Source organism: Acanthamoeba castellanii, assembly GCF_000313135.1.
Source record: "Acanthamoeba castellanii str. Neff unplaced genomic scaffold scf7180000084751, whole genome shotgun sequence".
NCBI classification, from domain to species: Eukaryota; Discosea; order Longamoebia; family Acanthamoebidae; genus Acanthamoeba; species Acanthamoeba castellanii.
Window position 1 is genome coordinate 45540 of NW_004457573.1, and position 19102 is coordinate 64641.

General features: G+C 59.6%; 9 protein-coding genes across 9 annotated transcripts in view; 6 read left to right on the top strand and 3 right to left on the bottom strand.

The window, feature by feature from the left end:
• ACA1_194980 (LIM domain containing protein) overlaps positions 1-433 on the bottom strand; it is a gene marked incomplete at both ends in the record, with an annotated part of 1368 nt that extends 935 nt beyond the window's left edge. Inside the window, one exon of the mRNA XM_004367394.1 lies at positions 179-433. Coding sequence (XP_004367451.1) covers positions 179-433 — 255 coding nt within the window. The remainder of the gene's footprint in view (positions 1-178) is intronic.
• Positions 434-606: 173 nt separating this feature from the next.
• On the top strand, positions 607-2065 carry ACA1_194990 (methyltransferase domain containing protein; the record flags this gene model as incomplete). The annotated part of the gene is given in 8 exon segments (XM_004367395.1): positions 607-744; positions 836-960; positions 1045-1135; positions 1231-1299; positions 1376-1514; positions 1546-1858; positions 1945-2040; positions 2059-2065. 8 exon segments carry the CDS (start codon positions 607-609, stop codon positions 2063-2065), a joined length of 978 nt encoding a protein of 325 aa, XP_004367452.1.
• Positions 2066-2193: 128 nt separating this feature from the next.
• Positions 2194-8506, top strand: ACA1_195000 (CAPGly domain containing protein; the record flags this gene model as incomplete). The annotated part of the gene is made up of 21 exons (XM_004367396.1): positions 2194-2362; positions 2488-2552; positions 2635-3123; positions 3213-3341; positions 3440-3611; positions 3704-4143; positions 4254-4365; positions 4472-4692; positions 4783-5094; positions 5180-5365; positions 5484-5601; positions 5676-5901; positions 5981-6131; positions 6238-6763; positions 6866-7128; positions 7211-7301; positions 7384-7570; positions 7653-7836; positions 7919-7999; positions 8091-8201; positions 8294-8506. The coding sequence occupies 21 exons, from the start codon at positions 2194-2196 to the stop codon at positions 8504-8506; spliced, it is 4446 nt and encodes a 1481-aa protein (XP_004367453.1).
• Positions 8507-8722: 216 nt separating this feature from the next.
• Positions 8723-9133, bottom strand: ACA1_195010 (uncharacterized protein; the record flags this gene model as incomplete). The annotated part of the gene is made up of 1 exon (XM_004367397.1): positions 8723-9133. The coding sequence occupies one exon, from the start codon at positions 9131-9133 to the stop codon at positions 8723-8725; it is 411 nt and encodes a 136-aa protein (XP_004367454.1).
• A 127-nt stretch (positions 9134-9260) lies between these two features.
• On the top strand, positions 9261-12436 carry ACA1_195020 (CBF/Mak21 family protein; the record flags this gene model as incomplete). Its single annotated transcript, XM_004367398.1, has 11 exons — positions 9261-9449; positions 9549-9767; positions 9871-9979; positions 10066-10177; positions 10252-10711; positions 10786-10937; positions 11026-11136; positions 11236-11435; positions 11508-12031; positions 12116-12229; positions 12320-12436. The coding sequence occupies 11 exons, from the start codon at positions 9261-9263 to the stop codon at positions 12434-12436; spliced, it is 2307 nt and encodes a 768-aa protein (XP_004367455.1).
• Positions 12437-12790: 354 nt separating this feature from the next.
• On the top strand, positions 12791-13700 carry ACA1_195030 (DHHC zinc finger domain containing protein; the record flags this gene model as incomplete). Its single annotated transcript, XM_004367399.1, has 4 exons — positions 12791-12930; positions 13037-13194; positions 13335-13421; positions 13522-13700. 4 exons carry the CDS (start codon positions 12791-12793, stop codon positions 13698-13700), a joined length of 564 nt encoding a protein of 187 aa, XP_004367456.1.
• Positions 13701-13926: 226 nt separating this feature from the next.
• Positions 13927-14795, top strand: ACA1_195040 (uncharacterized protein; the record flags this gene model as incomplete). The annotated part of the gene is made up of 4 exons (XM_004367400.1): positions 13927-14085; positions 14199-14290; positions 14390-14481; positions 14581-14795. 4 exons carry the CDS (start codon positions 13927-13929, stop codon positions 14793-14795), a joined length of 558 nt encoding a protein of 185 aa, XP_004367457.1.
• A 472-nt stretch (positions 14796-15267) lies between these two features.
• ACA1_195050 (CyclinC, putative) lies at positions 15268-16432 on the top strand (the record flags this gene model as incomplete). The annotated part of the gene is made up of 6 exons (XM_004367401.1): positions 15268-15371; positions 15456-15574; positions 15656-15735; positions 15832-15911; positions 15991-16138; positions 16256-16432. The coding sequence occupies 6 exons, from the start codon at positions 15268-15270 to the stop codon at positions 16430-16432; spliced, it is 708 nt and encodes a 235-aa protein (XP_004367458.1).
• A 130-nt stretch (positions 16433-16562) lies between these two features.
• On the bottom strand, positions 16563-18655 carry ACA1_195060 (uncharacterized protein; the record flags this gene model as incomplete). The annotated part of the gene is made up of 7 exons (XM_004367402.1): positions 16563-16607; positions 16677-16947; positions 17093-17471; positions 17578-17689; positions 17772-18355; positions 18444-18497; positions 18571-18655. The coding sequence occupies 7 exons, from the start codon at positions 18653-18655 to the stop codon at positions 16563-16565; spliced, it is 1530 nt and encodes a 509-aa protein (XP_004367459.1).
• Positions 18656-19102: the final 447 nt, after the last annotated feature.

A 19102-nucleotide genomic window follows, 5' to 3' on the forward strand; every position in this document is an offset into this window, starting at 1 on the left:
TGGGCGGCGGGGCAGTCGGCCGAGGGCCTGGGCTCGGCGTGGCAGCCGGCGGCGCGGCGGCTTGCTGGGGTTGGGCCGCTCGCATCGGTGCAGCGCTCGGGCTCGGGGTGGGGCCTCCTCGAGGCGCGGGGGCGGCGGTTGCGTTGTGGGCTGCGGGGGTGGGGCGAGGCCCGGGGACGGCGAGCGAGTTCGAGGGGGTGGCCGCGGGGGCGGGGGTGGAGGCGGGGATGGGGATGTTGGTGGGGAAGGGGGTGCCGGCGCGGTTGCGGGGGGCGACGACGGGGGAGGGTGGGGTGGAGGGGGCGGGTGACCCCGTGGGCGTGCTACCGGGTCGGGTCGGCTTGGAACCGCACTGCACGCAGAATTTGCGCTGCAGGGCGTAGTGGTGCCCACACTTCCAGCACGTTACGTCTCCATCGCCCGGCGTGTTCATGTCGTCTACTTCTACGCTCTCTCTGGGACCTGGTTTCACCAGTGCGTGAGTGATATCACCTTAGGTGTTGTGCTGGTCCCGTGCCGATAAAGAGGGGCTCCGCTTGGGACAACGCGCTAATGACTAAGAAATGAAAATGCCGTGAAGGGAAAAGAAACGAGAAAACAAAAGAGATGGAGAAGACGGAGCTCGATCGAGCACACCCGGAGGCAACCCTGGAGCAGCAGTCCAGCCCGGGGGCATTGGAACAGAAACACGTGCATGCAGTGTACGACCAGATTGCCACCCACTTCAGCTCCACCCGCTACAAAGTACGGACCACTCCAAACCCCCCCCCTCCTCCGCTCGACCGAGCGTTGCGCCCTCCTCGCTCACGAGACCTCGTTGCCCGTTGGGGCGCAGCCGTGGCCCCTGGTGGAGAAGTTCTTGAAAGTGCTGCCCGAGGGCACGCTGCTGGCCGACGTGGGGTGTGGCAATGGCAAGTACCTCCACGTCAACCCCTTGTGCTACCCCGTCGGGTCCGATAGGTGGGTGCCCGCGCGTACTTGCCCCTTTCGCGCACGCCTCATCGGTATATATCGGCGTAGGTGAACGCTCACGCCCTGCTGCAGGAGCGGAGAGCTGATCGCCATCTGCCGAGAGCGAGGCTTCGAGAGCTTGGTCGCCGACAATCTCAACCTCCCTTACCGCACCTCTTGCTTTGTGCGTTTTGTCCTGCGGTCTTCATGGGGATTGCTGCAGCTCCTCCTGCGTGGTTGACCTCCTATCTTCATCCGCGGTGGGTGACACTTGTGCAGGAAGCGGTCATTTCCATCGCCGTCATCCACCACATGTCCAACGACGAACGAAGGATCCAGGCCATACGGGTAGGAGGCCCCTCCCACTCGCAAAACCACAGTCTCCTCTCGCAACTGATCGTCCGGCTGTGGTACATGTGCGCAGGAGCTGGCCAGGATTCTAAGGCCGGGCGGGGTGATGCTCATCACTGTGTGGGCGTTCGAGCAGGCAAGGCCTCCCCATTACGCGGCACTGTCGAATTCGCCTGACTCGCTTAGCGGGCCGCGGAGCTGGACTTACCCGGGTAAATGTGGTGGTGGTGGTGGTCTGTGGAGTGCAGAAGAACAAGAAGTACACCGAGCAGGACGTGTTTGTACCGTGGCACCTACAGAAGAAGTTCGTCAAGGGCCAAGAGGGCGCCGCGGTGCAAGAGGAGCCCAAGAAGCCCAAGAAAAAGAAGAAGACGAGGAAGCAGCGCGCCAAGGAGGAACTGGAGAGGAAGCAGCGCGGAGAGAGTGTGAATGGTGGTGACGAGAATTCTCAGCACGCCGACGAAGACAAACCAAAGCAACAACAGCCGGCGGAAGCCGAAGAGTCCACACCGACAGATCACAGGCAAGCGGGCGATAGCGCACAAGTGTTTCACCGGTACCTCTCTCCTGCATGCCCCTCATGTGTGGGCATCATCATCAACCCAATCTCTCTGATCGCTCTGCTCGGTTCGGTGTGCGCAGATACTACCACCTCTTTGTGAAAGGCGAGCTCGAGCGGATCGTGCAAGCCGCGGGTGGTCTGCGCATCGTGGAGTCAGCGTACGATCACGAGAACTGGTACGTGTGCGCTGCCAGGGAGTGAACTGTGGGCGTTCACGCGCAACAAAAAAGAAAACAAAGAGAAAAACAACAAAGAGAAAAGAAAGGAAAACCAGAAGAAGCGGGAGCACGTCTTGCATCTGGTGAAAGAGAAAGAGAGAGATCACGAAAATGAGCGCCACGACGGGCACGGGCGCGGCCCCGGCGTCCAAGGTTCCGACCTTGAAGGTGGGGTCGCGCGTGGAGGTTCCCGAGAAGGGACGAGGCACAGTACGCTTCGTGGGCGCAGTCAAATTTTCATCAAAGGACAACTGGGTGGGCATTGAGCTGGATGTCCCAAGTACCGCCTCCCTCCACTTCATCTCACTCTCAAAGTTGGAGAAATCCCCCCCCCCACCGCAAATCTCACAACCAGATCGCTCACGCTCTCCACTTCCAATCAAGATGGCAACCACGACGGCGCAGTTAAAGGCGTGCGGTACTTCAAATGCACCATGAACCACGGTCTCTTCGTCACAAAAGACAAAGTGGTACGCCTGCTCGCCCCAAAGCCGACCCCCTTCTCTGCTTCTCTCTCTCATCAACGTGTTGTCTGTTGGGGCGGCCGTGTAGATGCTGCTGAAGAAGGTCGCTGCCAAGCCCCCGGCAGTAGGCTCGCTGCCGGTCAAGAGCCCGGCCTCGTCCAAGGCGCCGTCGCCCGCTCCCTCGGCGCCGTCCTCCCCGCGCGGCGAGCCGGCCGCCTCTTCGCCGGCTCCCACGCCGGTCTCCTCGACTCCTCCCTCGCCGACCTCGTCGACCGTCGCTTCGCCCTCCCTCGCCTTCTCCGCACCGGCCGAAGCCGAAGCCGAAGCGGTGGAGGAGAAGGGAGAGAAGGCCGAGGCCGAGAGCAAGGAGGAGCCTGCCCTGCCCACGCCCACCCTCGCGGCACCGGCGCCACGGCCGACGACGACCACCACCACCTCGACCCCGTCGGCGCCGTCCACGCCCTCGGTCTCTAATACGCCTGCAGCGGTCCCGTCCACCCCGACCACGACGAGCACGCCCTCCAGGTCGCTCGCCCAGGCCGCCTCGCCGTTGAGCGCCGAGTCGACCGCCCTCTTCGTACGCGTGCCCTTCCCACGATGCAACCCCTTCTCACGTTGGGCCGGGCGTTGCTCATTCTCTCTGCCCTGTGCTGTCGTGTGCTGCAGACAACGCTGCAAGAGCTGAGCGAGTTCAAGAAGGACGCGCAGCAGAAGCTCAAGGCCTTGCAAAAGTCCCTCGACGAGGTGACCAAGGACAAGGACGCCATCGCCAAGGAACTGGAGAGGGAGAAAAGGGTACACGCACACGCACACGCACACGCACACGCAACATTGCACCTGTGTTGGGCGTTTGGAGCCAACCGCGATCGGGGCTGGTATATGTGCGCGTGTAGGATCGGGACAAGCAAATCGCCAAGATGCAGAGGAAGTGGGAGGACGAGAAGGAGCAGCTGCAAAAGGCCTGGGACGAGGAGAAGGAGGAAATGACCGACGAGCAGGCCAACCTCAGCGAGACCCTCGAAATGATGACCCTCGACAAGGAGCTCGCCGAAGAGAAAGCCGAGTGTACGCCGTCATCCCAACGCCCACCCAACACGCCATGCACAACCCCATCTTTCGACGCTCACGAATCAGCACTCGCACTTTGTAAATTGCAGCATTGGAGAAGAAGCTGGAGAAGATCAAGATCAAGTTCAAGATCGGCAGCCTGGGAGACGATGATGAGGAGGACGACGATGACGTGAGCGGCACCGACGAAGACGACGACAACGATGACGGTCGGCGAGAGAAGGCCAGGGAGTCGGGGGACGACGGCGAGAAGGCGGTGCTCCAGTTGCAGATCCAGAGGCTCACCGACGCGCTGATGAAGCTCAAGGACCTCAGCGTGATGGAGAAGAAGGAGAGCGAGAAGAAGATCAGACAGCTCGAGCGGGAGAACGACAACATCCCCGTGCTCGAGGAGAAGATCGTCAAGCTCAAGGACGACGTCAAGAAGGCCAACGAGAAGATCGAGCAGCTCAAGGAGCAGCTCGACGTCGCCCTGGAGGCCGAGGACATGGTCGAGGAGCTCAGCGACAAGAAGCTCGAACTCGAAGAGGTAACCCACCTCGTGCCCTGTCCGACTGTTTCTTAGCTTCTTCTCGATCGCACTCAAACTCACACAATGGTGCGTATTGTTTGTCAACGATCTCTGGATCTCCTCTGCAGCAAGTGCAAGAGCTGCAGCAGACTGTGGAAGACCTGGAGCAGCTCCAGCAGGTCAGCGAGGAGCTGGAGGAGAGCCACGCCGAGGTGGAGAAGCAGCTCAGGACCGCTCTGTGTACGCCGTGTCTCCCATCCCCTTTCCACGCTGCGCTCCATTAATTTGACCCGCCTGTTCACACACACACGTGTGTTGCTGGCGACGATAACAATAATAATAACAGACAAGAAGGAGATCCAGTACCTGGAGAGCTTGACCAAGATCAAGAACCAGCAGGGCGAAATCGAGGACCGCGAGAAGACGATCGACCAGTTCAGGGAGAAGGTCAACTCGCTGCAGCTGCACGTCAAGCAGTACGAGGAGAAGGAGGAGGACCTCGCCAGCGAGGCCCGCCAGCTCTCCACCAAGTCCCAGGCCCTCCTGGACCAGAACATTCAGCTCAAGGTAGAGTCCCTCTACCCACAACGCCTGCTGCTGTCGACCTAGGTTCTAACCCACCACCCCCCACCACCACCCACCACCACTCTCGCGCAGTCCCAAGTCACCAAGGTGGCGGCGATGGGGCTGGAGCGCGAGCTGTTCCGCCTGGACGTGCTGCAGGCGCGCAAGCAGCTGTCCTTCATTCAGGCGTTCCTGCCGGAGGAGATCCTCAGCCGCGACAACGAGTCGCTGCTGCTGCTGCTCACCCTGGACCGCCTGGTGTTCAAGTCCAAGCTCCTCATGGGCCACCTGCAGAGCTACTACAAGCTCGACCAGCTCTCCTTCAACCTCATCAACGACGTCGAGGTGCAGTACACCAACGACGAGCTCCTCTTCGCCTGGGAGCTCTACTGGGGCGTGTCCAAGGTACCTTAGTTCTTCATCCTATCTGTGCTACCCAACGTGTTCGCTGAATGGGTTGGGGCGTGGGTGCGTCGGTGCGTCGGCGTAGGTCCGGTTCTACACGTCGAGCCTGCGCAAGGTCATCAACGACCCGAGCGTATGCCCGCCCGAGGTGTTCGTCAGGTCCGGGCGAGCCGCGCTCGATCTGCTGCCCTACGAGGGCACCATGGACATCATCCTGCAGCTCATCAAAAAGGAGGAGCTCAACCACAACTACGACATCTCTCTCTTCCGCGTATGCCATAGCCTCCCTCACTGACGTCCTGGCCTCTTGCAAACCGTCCTTTTGCTAACCATGATGGTGGGCTACCCCCCCCCTCTACTTCCATGCCTTTCTCTCGGGGAATGCACAGTCGGTCCAGGACAAGATGAGCCGACTCGTCAACCAGTACATCTTGGAGGAGGGCAGCGCTCTCAACGACAGCTCGGACGGCATTCCGCTCAGGCGACAGCTGTCGGCCCGAGGCACCGGTACGCTTCAATTCATTCTGCACGTTACGTGCAGTTCGTCTCAACGCGTCGCCTCTCTTCCCGATTGAACGTAGGCGTGGCGGCGCTCTGCCCTCCGGAGTGGAAGTCCCTGCGGCACGAGGTGGACGGCATCCTCTTCGTGGAGAACGTGTTCCTGGTGCTCTACAACCAGCTCCGGACGCTCCTCAAGACCCCGACCCCCGCCGACGGCGCCACCGGAGCCGCCTCGCCCCGCGGCACCGCCAACGCCTCGTTGGCCATCCCCATTCGGTTGGTTCGCGATGCCATCGAAGTCTGCCGGTACCCCGCCACTCCCACATTTTTTTATACCCACTTATTCGCCCTCTCGCTCACGCTCTTCCCCCCCCCACGACTCCAGCAAGCTGCAGAAGCACCTGCAGGAGAAGCCCTCGCTGCCGCGGCACTATGCCTCCAAGCTGGAGCGAAACATGGTCACCTGCTTCACCACCATCTCCGGCGCCATCGAAGTCTTCCGCCAGCTCTTCGTTTACCTCCGGAGCACTGCCACGGTAATCGTCACACCAACACACACACCACACCACACCACACCACTGCACGTTCGCGAGCGGGAGCTAACCTCGTGCGCCGCGTTACTCCCCCTCCCCGGTGGAGCAGGGCCAGGACTCGACCAAGGACAAGGAAATCAGGTCGGTGCTGCCCGATATCGTCGCCAAGGTCATCACGGACAAGGCCTCCGCGGCGGAAGAGGAGGACATGAAGGACCTCGAGGCCACCACCGCCGCCAAGCCGAGCAGCAGCAGCGACGGAGAGCAAGAGTCGGATGAGGCGGGCCAGGAGCCGAAGGGCAAGGAGAAGGAGCGGAGCGAGAACGAGGCCCAGGAGCAGGAGGACGGACCCGAGGAGAAGGGCAGCGAGTGGAAGTGGCTCTCGGCGCTGTTGGAGGAGACCTACTCGTCGATCGTCGGGGTGAGCGACAAGATCCTCAACTCGTCCAACTTCATCAACCCCGACGCCTCCATCAACATCACCCCTCTCTCCACCCCCAACGCCGCCTCATCTTCCTCGACCCCCGCCCCCGCAGGCGCCCCGGCAGCGAAGACTCTTACCCCCTACTCGTCCACTTCCTTCACGCCGGCCTCCGGATCCTCCGCTCCCAACTCGCCCTCCCTGCGAGCCACAGGTTTTTTTGCCTCCCTCCGCTCTGGCCCGCCTCTCTTTTCGCTTTCTTTCGCTTTCTTTCTTTTTCCGACGCTTCGCTTCCATTGGGGGGGGGGTGTAACAGAGTCTCAGCCGAGCTGGAAGCAGCGCGCTGATGCCGTGCGAGCTGAGCTGGCGGCGGCGGCCTCGGTCCGGTCGAAGCTGATCGAGGCGGAAGTCCTCGCGCAGGAACGGCTTGTCAAGTTGGGCCTGCAGGAGAACGAGATCAAGGAGCACATTTCCCGCTACAACGTCCTCCAGATGCACCTCACCGCGCTTCAGAAGAAGGAGGCCGAGCTGTCCGAGAAGATGGAGAAACAAACCGCCGAGCACGTATCACAGGAGAAGGTATACTATCGCAACGCGCGCCCGTCTTTCTCTGGGCCTCGCTGGTCACTCACTCCTGGCCCGCGTCGTGTCTGCCTCGCAGATGTACGAGGACGCCATGGAGACCATTCAGAAGGAGAACGAACAGCTGCGCCAGCAGATCAGGTCCCTGCGGGTGGACATTCGACACCTCGGTAAGCAGGCCTGCCCTCTTTTCCCAAGACTGACTCTGGCGCTTACTCACCAACCGGCGGTGGTGTGGTTGCGGGTGGACAGAAAACGCCAAGAAGGAGGCCGAGGAGCAGCGATCGGAGCTGCCGTCGCTCGAAGTCGTGTCGGTGGAGATCAAGGCCCTCAAGCGGGCGCTGGTCCTACTGCGGCGGCAGAACAGCGAGCTCCTGGCGCGCGAGGGCCAGAAGAGGCTGCGCACGCTTCTCCCGCCCATCTCCGACGTCGAAGCTCGGTACACGCACCCCGCCAAGGTTCACCGCCGACACGCATGCATGTGTACTGATGCTTGCTCCTGCGCCTGCCCGTGGCCGCAGGTGTGCCCACTTCACGCCCCTTCAGCAGCAGCTGCAGCAGGACCAGAACGCCGAGGAGGAGGAGGACCTGGTCGAGCAGGCGCGAGCGAAGAAGAGAACCGCCACCATCGCCGCGATGAACAGGCGCAACGCTGAGGCCCAGCAGTTCCTCGCCCAGATTCAGTCCGTCAAGGCGGCCAGCAAGGTACGCCCCTCCCCCCCCCTCCAAAGAGTCCCCATCCGATTGCCAGGGGATGTGAACTGAAAACGGCGAGCCCTTGGACCAGGTGATCGACTTGACCCTTTCGGGCACGGAAACGCCCAGCCAGCAATGGGCCAACAGGAGATTGGCTGCCGTCAAGCTCGAGGTATCCCCTCTCTCCCGCCTGAAGGATCGTGTCGTGGGGCTGCATCAGGCCGCACGTTGGGCTGCGGGTTGCTGACAGAGTCTCTCTGCAGGCGCAATGCAAGCAGGTGAAGGAGAAGCTCGGCGCCGCCCTCCTCGATTCACACTCGCCGGCCAAGATCACCTCTGACTTTGCGTCGTTCCCTTCGGCCCAGCTCTCCAAGGTACTGCGCCCACGCTGAGACTTTGGGTTTGGTCACACGCGCACACACACACACGCACTGACCCGGTTTGTTCTGCTCGCGTGTGCGTGAAGACCCTGTTGCAGGCTCAGCCGGTGGGCAAGCTGGCTCTCCCGCAGGTGCCAATGCTCTCGGCGGCCGGCGCACCGCCAGCGGACCAGCACAACAGCACCGGGGAAGTGCGAACGCAGATGCAGGACCTGCTGGGCCGACTCAAGCACGGCAGCAGAACGCGCGTGACCCTTAATCCGCGCCAGCTGCAGCACGTCCACTCGCTCGTGCTCTAGCCGCCTCTTCCTCTCCACTCCCCTTTTTGAACCCCTTCTATTTAAAAACTCTTCTTCTTGTCTAGCTCCCTCGCACAGTGTTGATGATACTGGTTGGGTGTGGAGCAGTGTAACAGCACCGTGTGGCGCGTTTGTACAAAGAGTTGCTGTGTAAATTGTACAACAGGGGGATAAGATTGGGAAGAAGGAAAGGGGGGATCGTGAGCTGTGTACAGATTAGAGGAGAGGCATGAATTTCTTGACCTGTTCTGGGGGAATCTTGACGCTGACGAAGTAGAGTAGCCAATTCGTCTGCTTGATGAAGTGCCACTCAGAGGTGTCGTTGGTGATCGAGATGAAGTTTTGGTTGCAGTTGGCCGTGCGAGCCTCGAGAGTCTTCCCGTCGAAGATGGCGTCGGCAATCTTGTATCGAATGGTGGTTGTACCGACGTTGTTCTCGAGAAGGAAGGTGACCTTGAGCACATCGTCTTTCGATTTCATGGGCAGCGGGGGCAGATCCGAGGTGTACACGAAGACCTGAGGCGGATTGTCCTGTGTCTTCCGCACGCGAATGTCGAAAAAGGAGTGCTCGCCCACCTCATTCAGCTGCAGCACTCCATTCCAGAAGAATGATCGACGTGCTTCCATCTTGCCAATGAATGAATATTGAAATAAAAGAAAAAAGAAAAAGATTTTTTCATCATCCCCGGGAAGAAACGGAGAACCGGCCGCCAGAGATTGGATACATTGCAGTCTAACCACCGGAGAGTGAGAGATGGAAGGTCACGCAAAGAAGGGCACTACGCAAGCCTCTCCGGCCAAGCCCGCCGCCACAGGCGTGAAGAACGACACGGCGGCCGTGCCCGACGAACGTGCGATTTTGGCCAAGGTGCACAAATTGGAAAAATCTGTAACAGAGAAGGCACAATTGGATAACATCCCCGAACTCCTCCGCACATGCACGGTATGCAAGGGTCCCTCTTTTCATTAATCTTCATCTTCTATACTAGAAATGAAATCACCCAAAAATCTCACCTTTGATCTGATTCCCGGCGGTGTGCAGGATGCTGCCTCCACCGCGACGGTGACCTTCAACACCGTGCGAGTGCTGCAGCGTGTCTTCATGCACTTGGCGGCCAAGGAGGTGCTCGACTTGGGTGCCAGCGAGGACAAAAAGGAGGCGAACAAACAGCACCCGCTCAAGGCTGCCGCGCTGGGCCACTACAAGGCCTTCGTGCGGACCCTCATCGCTCTTCTCCTCCATCGGCACGACCAAGTCAAGGTGAGAACGACGATTCCTCCCCTTCTCCCCTCCTTTTGCATGAGCCGGGGGAATCCTGTTGCTGACTCGCGAGTGCGCCGCTTTGTGGCGTTGGCGCGGGCAGACTTTGGCGCTCAAGGTGCTGATGGAGTTCCTGCACAAGAAGACCACCGCTTTCAACGCGGCCAACAAAGAGAACTCGTTCCCGCTCAAGCACTTTGCCGTGGTCATCGGTTTGCCATTCCCCGCCTTTCCCCGTCGGGCTGGCTCTTGGTCAGTCCTACTCATCACCTCTTCCTTCCATGCATGGCCTTTTCAGAGCGTCTGGTGAGCGAGAGCAATGGAAAGGAGACGGGGCTGTTCAGTCAGTTTGTCGGCAAGTACCTCTCCAAGTATGACGACATTCGCTACTACACCCTCAAGTCCCTGCGGTACAGCACCCACCACCACCACGTGACCTTCCGCCTACTGTCTGCGTCAATGTTCACCGCTGTATCTATTCCAGCATCCTGTGTGAGCAGAAGAAGTCGGCCGCCGAGCAGTCGCCGACCAACGACACGGTCCTGGCGATGTACCTCCTGCTGCAGAAGGTGACCATGCCCGAGTCCGATCAGCGCATCACGTCCTTCTGGATTCCCGTCGAAACAAAGAGCCTGAGAGCGCTCTCCGCTCCCGCAGCCAAGCCGAAGAAGAAGAACAAGAAGTCCAAGGTGAGCGCCACCACGCCGCCACACCACAACAAATGGGGGCGCACGATCAGACAGCATCTAACCCTAAGTTGCTCGCAGCTCAACGCGTACGAGCGCATGGAGCAGAAGAAGCAGAAGAAGCGCACCCAGACCAAGATCGCCAGCAAGAAGTCCGATGGCAGCCTGGCCGTCAAGTTCGCCATCGGCCACAAGAAGATCTTCGAGGCCTGCTGGCTCGCCTTCCTCGCTCTCCCCCTCACCACCCCCATCTACAAGGTTCCCCTCGTCGCCCCCCCCCCCAAAGTCCCTGCTGCAATGAGCTGACGCGTCACGTCCGCGCCTTCATGTAGGACATTTTGCGCCGGATGGACACGCATATTCTGCCCTACATGGTGCAGCCCATCCGCCTCATCGACTTCTTGAAGGACTCGTACGATGTGGGCGGCGTGGTGTCGCTCCTCGCACTCCATGGCCTGTTCACCCTCATCACCAAGCACAACCTGTACGTCATCCGTCTTCTGCCTCGATGTTGGGTTGGCTCGTTGGTTGGTTCACATGTGACCAACCACACCCATGGTGGCCACCTATAGGGACTATCCGGACTTCTACAAGAAGCTCTACGCGCTGTTCCAGCCCAACATCTTCCACGTCAAGTATCGAGCCAAGTTCTTCCGCCTGGTCAACGTTTTCTTGAAGTCATCGTACGTATCGTAGCAGACTCGTGTGTGTGTGTGTGTGTGTGTGTGTGTGTGCAACCATGCGGTGGTTGACCTTTTGCGTCGGGCGCTCCCGCTATGCAGGCACTTGCCGGCCTACTTGATCGCCGCGTTCGTGAAGCGGATGGCGAGGATGGCCCTTCACGCCCCGCCTTCGGGAGCGCTCTTTGTGATCGCGTTCGTCTACAATATGCTCAAGAGGCACCCGCAAATCCAGATCATGCTTCACCACGCCGACGACCTCACAACCGGCGGCAGCCTCCTTCCCGTCGACACCAGGAAACGTACGGTTCCCATTCGCAACATCACCGCCGCTCAGCAGACGTCCCTTGGTCTGACCTCTTCCTTGATCACAGCGACCGGCGTGAAGAAGAACGAAGAGGCCGTGCTCATGCTCGCGCCCTCGGCTGAGGCCGCCGCTGCTCCCGCCAACGATTCCGTGTTCATGCTCGACAGCAACAGCAGCAGCAACGGAGCCGGCGCAGATGGCAACAACAAGCGTAAGAGGGGTGACGAAGAGGAGGCGGTCGAGTCCGCCGAGACCAAGGTGGAGGGCAACCAGACGGCCGTCAATGGCTCGGCAGCCCCGGTTGAGGAACAGGGCAAGAAGAAGCGAAGGAGGAGGGGCCGAGGGGGCGCCAACAAGCAGAACGGAGAAGAGGAGGGCATGGACGGCGTTGAAGAGACCGACGCCCAGCCACCGGCAGAGGAGGAAAAGAACAGCGGCAAGAAGAACGTCAGCACCGGCCCGATAGAGGAGAACGAGATCGAGCTGGCCCGGTACACGCACAGCGGAGCGCAGGGAAGCGATCCTTTCTCGTTCGAGGAGCTCGACCCGCAGAAGTGCAAGGCCCTCAGCAGCTCGCTCTGGGAACTCAAGGTACCTCAGAAGCGACCGCCACCCCTGCTGCGTCGCGTGTGGGCTAATAAGATGCTGCGTCTCTTCACGGTGGTGGCGCACCAGACCCTGCAACACCACTACGTGCCGCAAGTGAGCAAGCTGGCCAAGATCTTTGATGAGCCTCCCGTGAAGCAGGCCTTCGACCTTGAAGACTTCATCGAGCTCTCCTACCTCTCGGTACGTCGCCGCTTTATGCCGTGCCCTGTCGCGCAATGCTTTTTGATGAGACATCACGGCTTACGCCTCTGCCTTCCTCTCCTCTCGCAGTTGTTCGAGGCCCACGTGAAGAGGAAGACCAAGTCGCCGACTGCCCTGGCCTACCAGCCACAGGAGACCCTCTTCTCGGTCTCTGACTCCTTCCAGGCCGATTGGACCTTTGCGTAAAAGCGCAGCTGCTGCTTGAGCCACGGCCCTGGAAGGTCTCTGTGGCCCGAGGCTCACCTTTCGCGCCAAACCGGGACGAGAAAAGAAGAAAATGGTGAATTTACGTGATCGCCCAACACACACACGGGGACGTGACTGACTGTCGCCGGATTTGTTGTGCGCACGAGAAGGGAGAACACAACGAGAGGAACGGGAGGACTCTCACAAAATCGAAGTGAATATTGGGTCATGCATCTACAGTGCTGCATCTAGAGAGCCTCTCAACCCATCACATTAGACCAACGACAGCCCATCACCCCAAAAACATACACATCGAGGGACCACCCTCAACTCACGCGTGCGAGGCGCGAGAGAATGAAGAGATTGTATCAAAGCTGGCCCGCGCGAAATCGATTCCAATGCGGCGGTCGTCTCATAGCCGGACCCGATCGGCTCTACTTCTACCTCGCCCTTTCCTTCATCGTCGTGCCGTTCATCATCGCTTGCGGCTTCATGTATGGATCCACCGCCTCCCTTTAACGATAATTTATTCTTGATCTAGATCATTCACGTTCTTCTTTCAATTGAATTTAATGGAATAATTTATCTTCGTGCTGGCAGATGGCCCTATTTATTCGTCCGATTGGGGTGGTACGTCGTGATCGCGCCGTTGGTGGGCTACATCTTGCTGGGCCTCGCCTCCATCGTCTTCATGCTCCTCACACGCTACCGCGACCCCGGCATAATCCCTCGCGGCCTCGAATTCTCACACAACCCAGGTGCTCCATCTTTCCCCCCTTGCCTGGCTCTTTCGCGTGGCCACACCACACCTTCCCCGACTCGTCTCCATATCGTCACATGTTTGTTGCCGTTCTGACCGCGTGCGCGTTGTGGTGGGTGGCGGCTTGTGTCTCGCCAGACAATCCCTGGGACTACGAACGCAAGAAGCCACCAGAGACCATCAAGATCAATGTGCACGGCGAAAACCTACGCATCAAGTACTGCGGTACCAGTCTCCACCGCCACCATCCATTCACGGCGCAGTTCTCTGATGTGCGTTTGCGTGTGGGCTTGCTTGTGGGTTATGCCCGACTCGTCCCATGCAGACACGTGCCACATTTACCGACCACCGCGAGCCATTCACTGCTCCGTGTGCAACAACTGCGTCGAACGCTTCGACCACCACTATATCCTTCTCCACCCCCCCTTCGCGTCCTCTTCTCTTCTCTCTTCTTCTCTTCTCTTCGCGTTATATGTCCTCACGCGTGGTCTGTTGATTCCTTAACCTCGCTGCACGTCCCTGGATCGGCAACTGCGTCGGACGTCGGAACTACCAGACATTTTTCGCCTTCGTGTGGTGCACCATCCTCAGTACGCGCCCCCCTCTTCCCCCCCGGTCGTGTGTCGCACATCGTCTCGTCCTGACCGCCGCCCAACTGCTCTGCAATTCATTGACCAACTGCTCCGCAACTGCAGGCTGCATCTACGTGCTGTGCATCTCGATCGTGCATATGGTGTTCATCATCATGGACGAGGTGGACAACCAAACCGGTGTCGACATCTTCACGCACCTCCTCAAGTACGGCGGCTGGTATTCAGGACTGATGGTGCCGTACTGCCTGCTGGCCCTGGGGCTCGTCGGGTTCTTGGGCACCTTTCACTGCACCCTCGTATCCGCCGGGCAGACCACCAACGAAAAGGCACCGCTCCCTCCCACTCGCACCCCACTCCCCGCCCCGCGAATGCTAACGTTGAACCCGCCTTCTTTATTGCACGCGAGCAGCTGAAAGGCCTGTACAAAAAGAAGAAGAATCCACACTCCAAGGGGCTCATCGGCAACTGGCTGAGCATCATCTGCGCACCGCGAGTCCCCAGGTACGTCTCCGCCTCCGCCTCCGCCTCGAATGTTGGATACAAGTCATCACCGCGGGTGTTGGGTGGTACTTACCGATTGGCGTGCGTGCGTGCCTGCAGCAATTTTGACTTTCGAAGCTTTGTCGACGAAGCCGAGCAGAAGAAGTGCCGAAGAAAAGGATGGCCGCAGCGAAAACGAAAAGACACCGGTGGTACGACGTGCCCCTGCCACCAGCTCATCATGACCCCCCCCCCTGCCACCCTCTGTGGCCCCCCACTGTGCTTACCGGTGTGCCTTGCCCCCCCATTAGGGGAAGAGCGAAAGTCGAAGCGAAAGCGGCAGACGACGAGCGCGAAGGAGAAGGCGAAGGAGAACGGCGACTTTGAGCTGGAGCAGATGGAGGGCGGGCGAGGGAAGAGCGCCACCGGCACCTCCAGCGACCGACACAGCAGCGGCGACGGGAAGAAGAGCAAGGGCAAGGAGGTGCGCAAGGAGGGCGAGGAGAACGGCAACGGCCACCCCTGAATGGTCGCGCGTCCATCTCTTCTCTCTTGAACCTACCTTGGCCTGATCTCTTCTCCTTCTCGTGTACAAAACCGAAACGTAAAAATACAAAATACAAAAGACAAAATATAAATTGATTTAAAAATGAAAAAGAGTAAAAACTAATCAACAAAACAAAGAAAGATGGCGGCAAGCTTCTGGAGCTCTTCTCACGAGTGCGCTCCCTCCACCCCGGACCATGATTGTGGTGTGTATTGCGGCAGCTCACGTGAGGTGGTGTTTTTGGGTTCAAGGTCGTGGCTCGCGGGCAAGGACAAAATCTTGAGCTGCAATCCCAACGATCGGGGCTACCTTTCGCACGATGAGATCATCAAAGCCAAGATTTATTTTTGCGATGGTGCCATAACCCCTGGCCACTGGTACCAGCTATTTTAATGTGTACTGCAATGATTACTTATTTATTTATTATATTTATTGTACAGTGATCCAGCACATGGGCAAGAAGCTGCACCTGCGGCAGCGCGTGGTCGCCACCGCCAGCATCTACTTTCGTCGCCTTTATCTCACGTACAGTGCGCCTACTCTCAACTTCACTATGTGCCAGGACTGCGCACTCACGCTCATGCTGTCTGTTGGTGTGCGTCGATCGTCGTGTGGTGGTCCGGTGCTGCGCGTGTGCAGGAATAGTTTCGTGGAGTACGACCCGCGGCTGTTCGCTCCGGGCTGTCTCTACCTGGCCTCCAAGATCGAGGAGTGCATGACACACGCCAAGCAGTTCGCCTCCCAAGCCAACGAAATCAGTACGTTAGCGCACGCGCGCACACACACACGACACTGCGCCCAAGGGGCTCATCCGCTGTCTTGTGTGTGCGGTTGTGCAGTGAAGAACAATTGGCCCTACACGATGAACGACATTCTTGAAAGTGAGTACTTCATCATGGAGGAGATGAACTTCAAGATGGTACGACCCTGCAGCACCCAATCTCTTCCCCTTTCACTACCCTCCTCGCCTTTCGTCACCAAACTCAATCGCATCGAATCACCCCCCCCCACCCAGATCGTGTACCACCCGTACCGTGCGCTGACACAATTCACATCCGACGCTGTGATGAGCCTCAACTTCCTGGAAAACGCCTGGTAGGTCCGCCAACGACGCCCCACAGCGCAGAGTTCGTGGGGGCAACTGACGTTCGGCCCAACTGCGGGGTTGGTGCAGGTATCTGGTGAACGACTCCTATCGCACGGACGTGATGCTGATGTATCCGCCCCACATCGTGGCGCTGGCGGCGATGATGATGATCGCCCACAAGGATGGCGTGAACCTACGACCATGGCTCGCCACGCTCAACGTCGACATGAAAGAGGTACGCGTGTGTGCATGCGCGCAAACGACAATCGACCGGTTCATGTTGACAACAGTCAGTCAGTCAGCACAGTGCTTACGGGTGCTGCGCGGTGCTTCGGCCGCTTGTGCGGTGCAGGTGTGGGTGGTGCTGGAGACGCTGCTGGATCTGTACATAGTGTGGAACAAGATGAGCGATGACGAGATCGGGTCGATCCTCAACAAGATCAGCCTCAAGTGGAAGGAGAAGCGCAATCCGCCATCCGTGCCCCTCGACGTCAAGCCCCCCGCCCTACAAAACATCGCCACCAGCTGACCTCTTCCCCCCCCCTAACTGCTGTCGCCTGACCACCACTCTTTATGTATCTATGCCTCTCCCTCTCCCTATGCCTCGGGCTTGGGTTGTGAACGAGATGATGGGTGGACAGCAGGAGGTGGCCCATGGCTCATGGCTGTGTGGGCTTGACCTCGAACGTGGCCTGCAGCTGCGCCTGCGCCGGTGGTCAGCGCAGTAAAAGAGAGGGGGGGGGTGACGGGTAGGTGGAGTGGGGGTCTCTTACCTGGTAGACGATGGGCGCGTAGGCCGGGGAGGAGAGGCCGACGACGATATCCATGGGGCTGGGGGGTCCCTTGCGTTGCACATGTCCGAACACGTTGGTGTTGCGCAGCCGCAACGTGCCCAGGCCTTGGGCCGTGGCCTGGGTGAGTGCGATGCTGTGGGCCTTGTCCCGGAGCCGTTTCATCACTTCCGCGGGCAGCGGTTCCGTTTTGGCGTGCGATACAAACTTGACCACAGTCTGGGATGAGGAATAGCTGAACGAGAGGTGATTCCTGCGTCACCGCGCCGCACACAGAGTGATCAGCACAGTGTTGGGTGTGTGTGCGTGCGTGTGCGATGGTGCGTGTGTGTGTGTATGTGCGTGTGCGAAGGTGGTGATTACACGAATATGCGGTGGGGGAAGGGGTGGTATCGTACTGGGCGAGCTGCAGCTGGTGGGGGAGGAAGGAGTGGCGGAGGAGCGAATCGATGACACCCGTCACTCGTCGGTTGGCTTCGAGGGCCGCCTCCGCATCGTCGGTGGGTCCAGCGGCCTCGGTCGCGGCGCGCGGCAGCGGGATGACGACGTAGCAGTCCCGGTGCGCGGAGAACCCGGGGGTCTGCGCCGTTGGCTGGCCGTAGACAGGCAAGTTGTTGTCCTTCTCCTTCGGACCCAGCACCACCGCCTCGACCCGTACCCTGGGCGCGTTTTCGATGTGGCGACGCACCGCCGCGCCCCACTCCGAGTGTGCGTCGACGGTCTCCTCGAGCGCTGCCCTGATCTCCTCCACCTTGCGCGCCCGACTGAAGTTGCGCCCTGGCGACGATGAGTTTGGGGGGGGGGTGAAGAAAAAAAAAGCACATCAGTGGCGTAGTCACGGTCATGGTCACCCACACCACACGTGGCCCGCGAGGCGCAGTACCGATGAACTTGAGGCAGTGCTCCTTGACCGCGTCGGAATGTCGCCCGACGGCACTCAGCACGTCCATTACGTTGTCCAACGCCACCGCACTCACCACCAGCCCCTCGCACAGCTGTGAGAAACGAACGCGGCCGCCGAACCACATGCCCCCGTCAGTCCACCACCACCACCGTGCCGAGCGAGTAGGTGCGTACCTCCTTGAGCGAGAGAGGGCGCTTCGGCGCGGGCCTCTCGAGATCCAAAGCGGCGAAGGCGCCACCACCGGCGGCGGAGAGAAGATTCGATTGACTGCGCGCCACCACCGGCGGAGAGAACTGAGGCGGTGAAGACGAGCCGCTCGCGGTCGTCGCAAAGCCGCCCAAGTATGACCGGCCACCACCACCGCTGCCCCGCCCGTAAAGGTCCTCATCGGCATCGCCGTTGTCACTTGTCGCCGTTGGTGTCCGCGTCGGTGTCCGCGTCGGCGTCGGCGTCGTCGGCGCGTTAGTCGCCCAAGGCGGAGGTGGGACGTTGGTGACCCAAGGCGGCCTTCCGACGTTGGTCTGAAACGCAAAGCCGGTCGTGCGAGGCACCGAGGGCAAAAGGGTCTCCTCCGCCGCTCGCGCGTTGTCGCCCGTCTTGCTGGGTGGTTTGTCGTCGTCGTCGTGGGGCTGACCAGCCAAGGCCAGGTCGATGGCCTCCACGGCCAGCCGGAAGCGCTCCGTTTGGTCCTCCAGCTTGGCCAGCAGAGGCTTGGCATGAGCACCCTGCTCTCGCAGCCGATACTGCACCACCGCCTCTGTGCCCAGAGAGATATGGAAAATAAATTAAGCTTATAAATCAAACAACTTATTTTCGAAGAAGTAATGGTTTGGTGGCCAACAGACCTGTGGGCCAGAACTTGAGCTTCTCCTTGGCCGTGACCGAAATGCGCACACACTCTATTGGATTGCGGTGAGAAAAATGCCACGCGTGGTTGCCAGAGAGGAAAGAGGAGGAGAGGGGGGGTGTTACCCTCGCCCTGGGCATTCTCTGCACTCCACGTGGTACCGCCAGGCGAAGGCCACGACTGACCGTAGACAGGAAAAGGTGACATCATCTTGCTCTCGGAAACGTTGCGCTTGGCACCACGCGTTCGCTGTTGCTGTGGTTTGGCCTTGCCGCGTTGGAACGAGAACTAAAACAATATTGTTTTGGTACTTTTTAATAACAATTATTGCTTTTTTATATTTAAGGCGGCTTCCGCCAGTTGAGTAATGGTTCGTCATCAGTCGACAAGAAATAGCTTTGCGATTTCCTTTGGTTTCTTTCTCTTTGTTGCCACAAAAAGATGGATCGACTTTGCTTCTGCTCCTGTGGTCGATGGATGTCTGCAGCGCAATTCAAACAACATGTTGGAGGTTGCCCGCTTCCAACGCCAGAGCTGCTAGTCCTCTCGCCCTCACCCCAGCCGTCAACCTCAACCTGGCCCATCTTCTCACCATCACCGTCGCCCTCGCCCTCGACCCCCACCCGTCCCTCGTCGCCGTCGCCGTTGCCGTCGCCA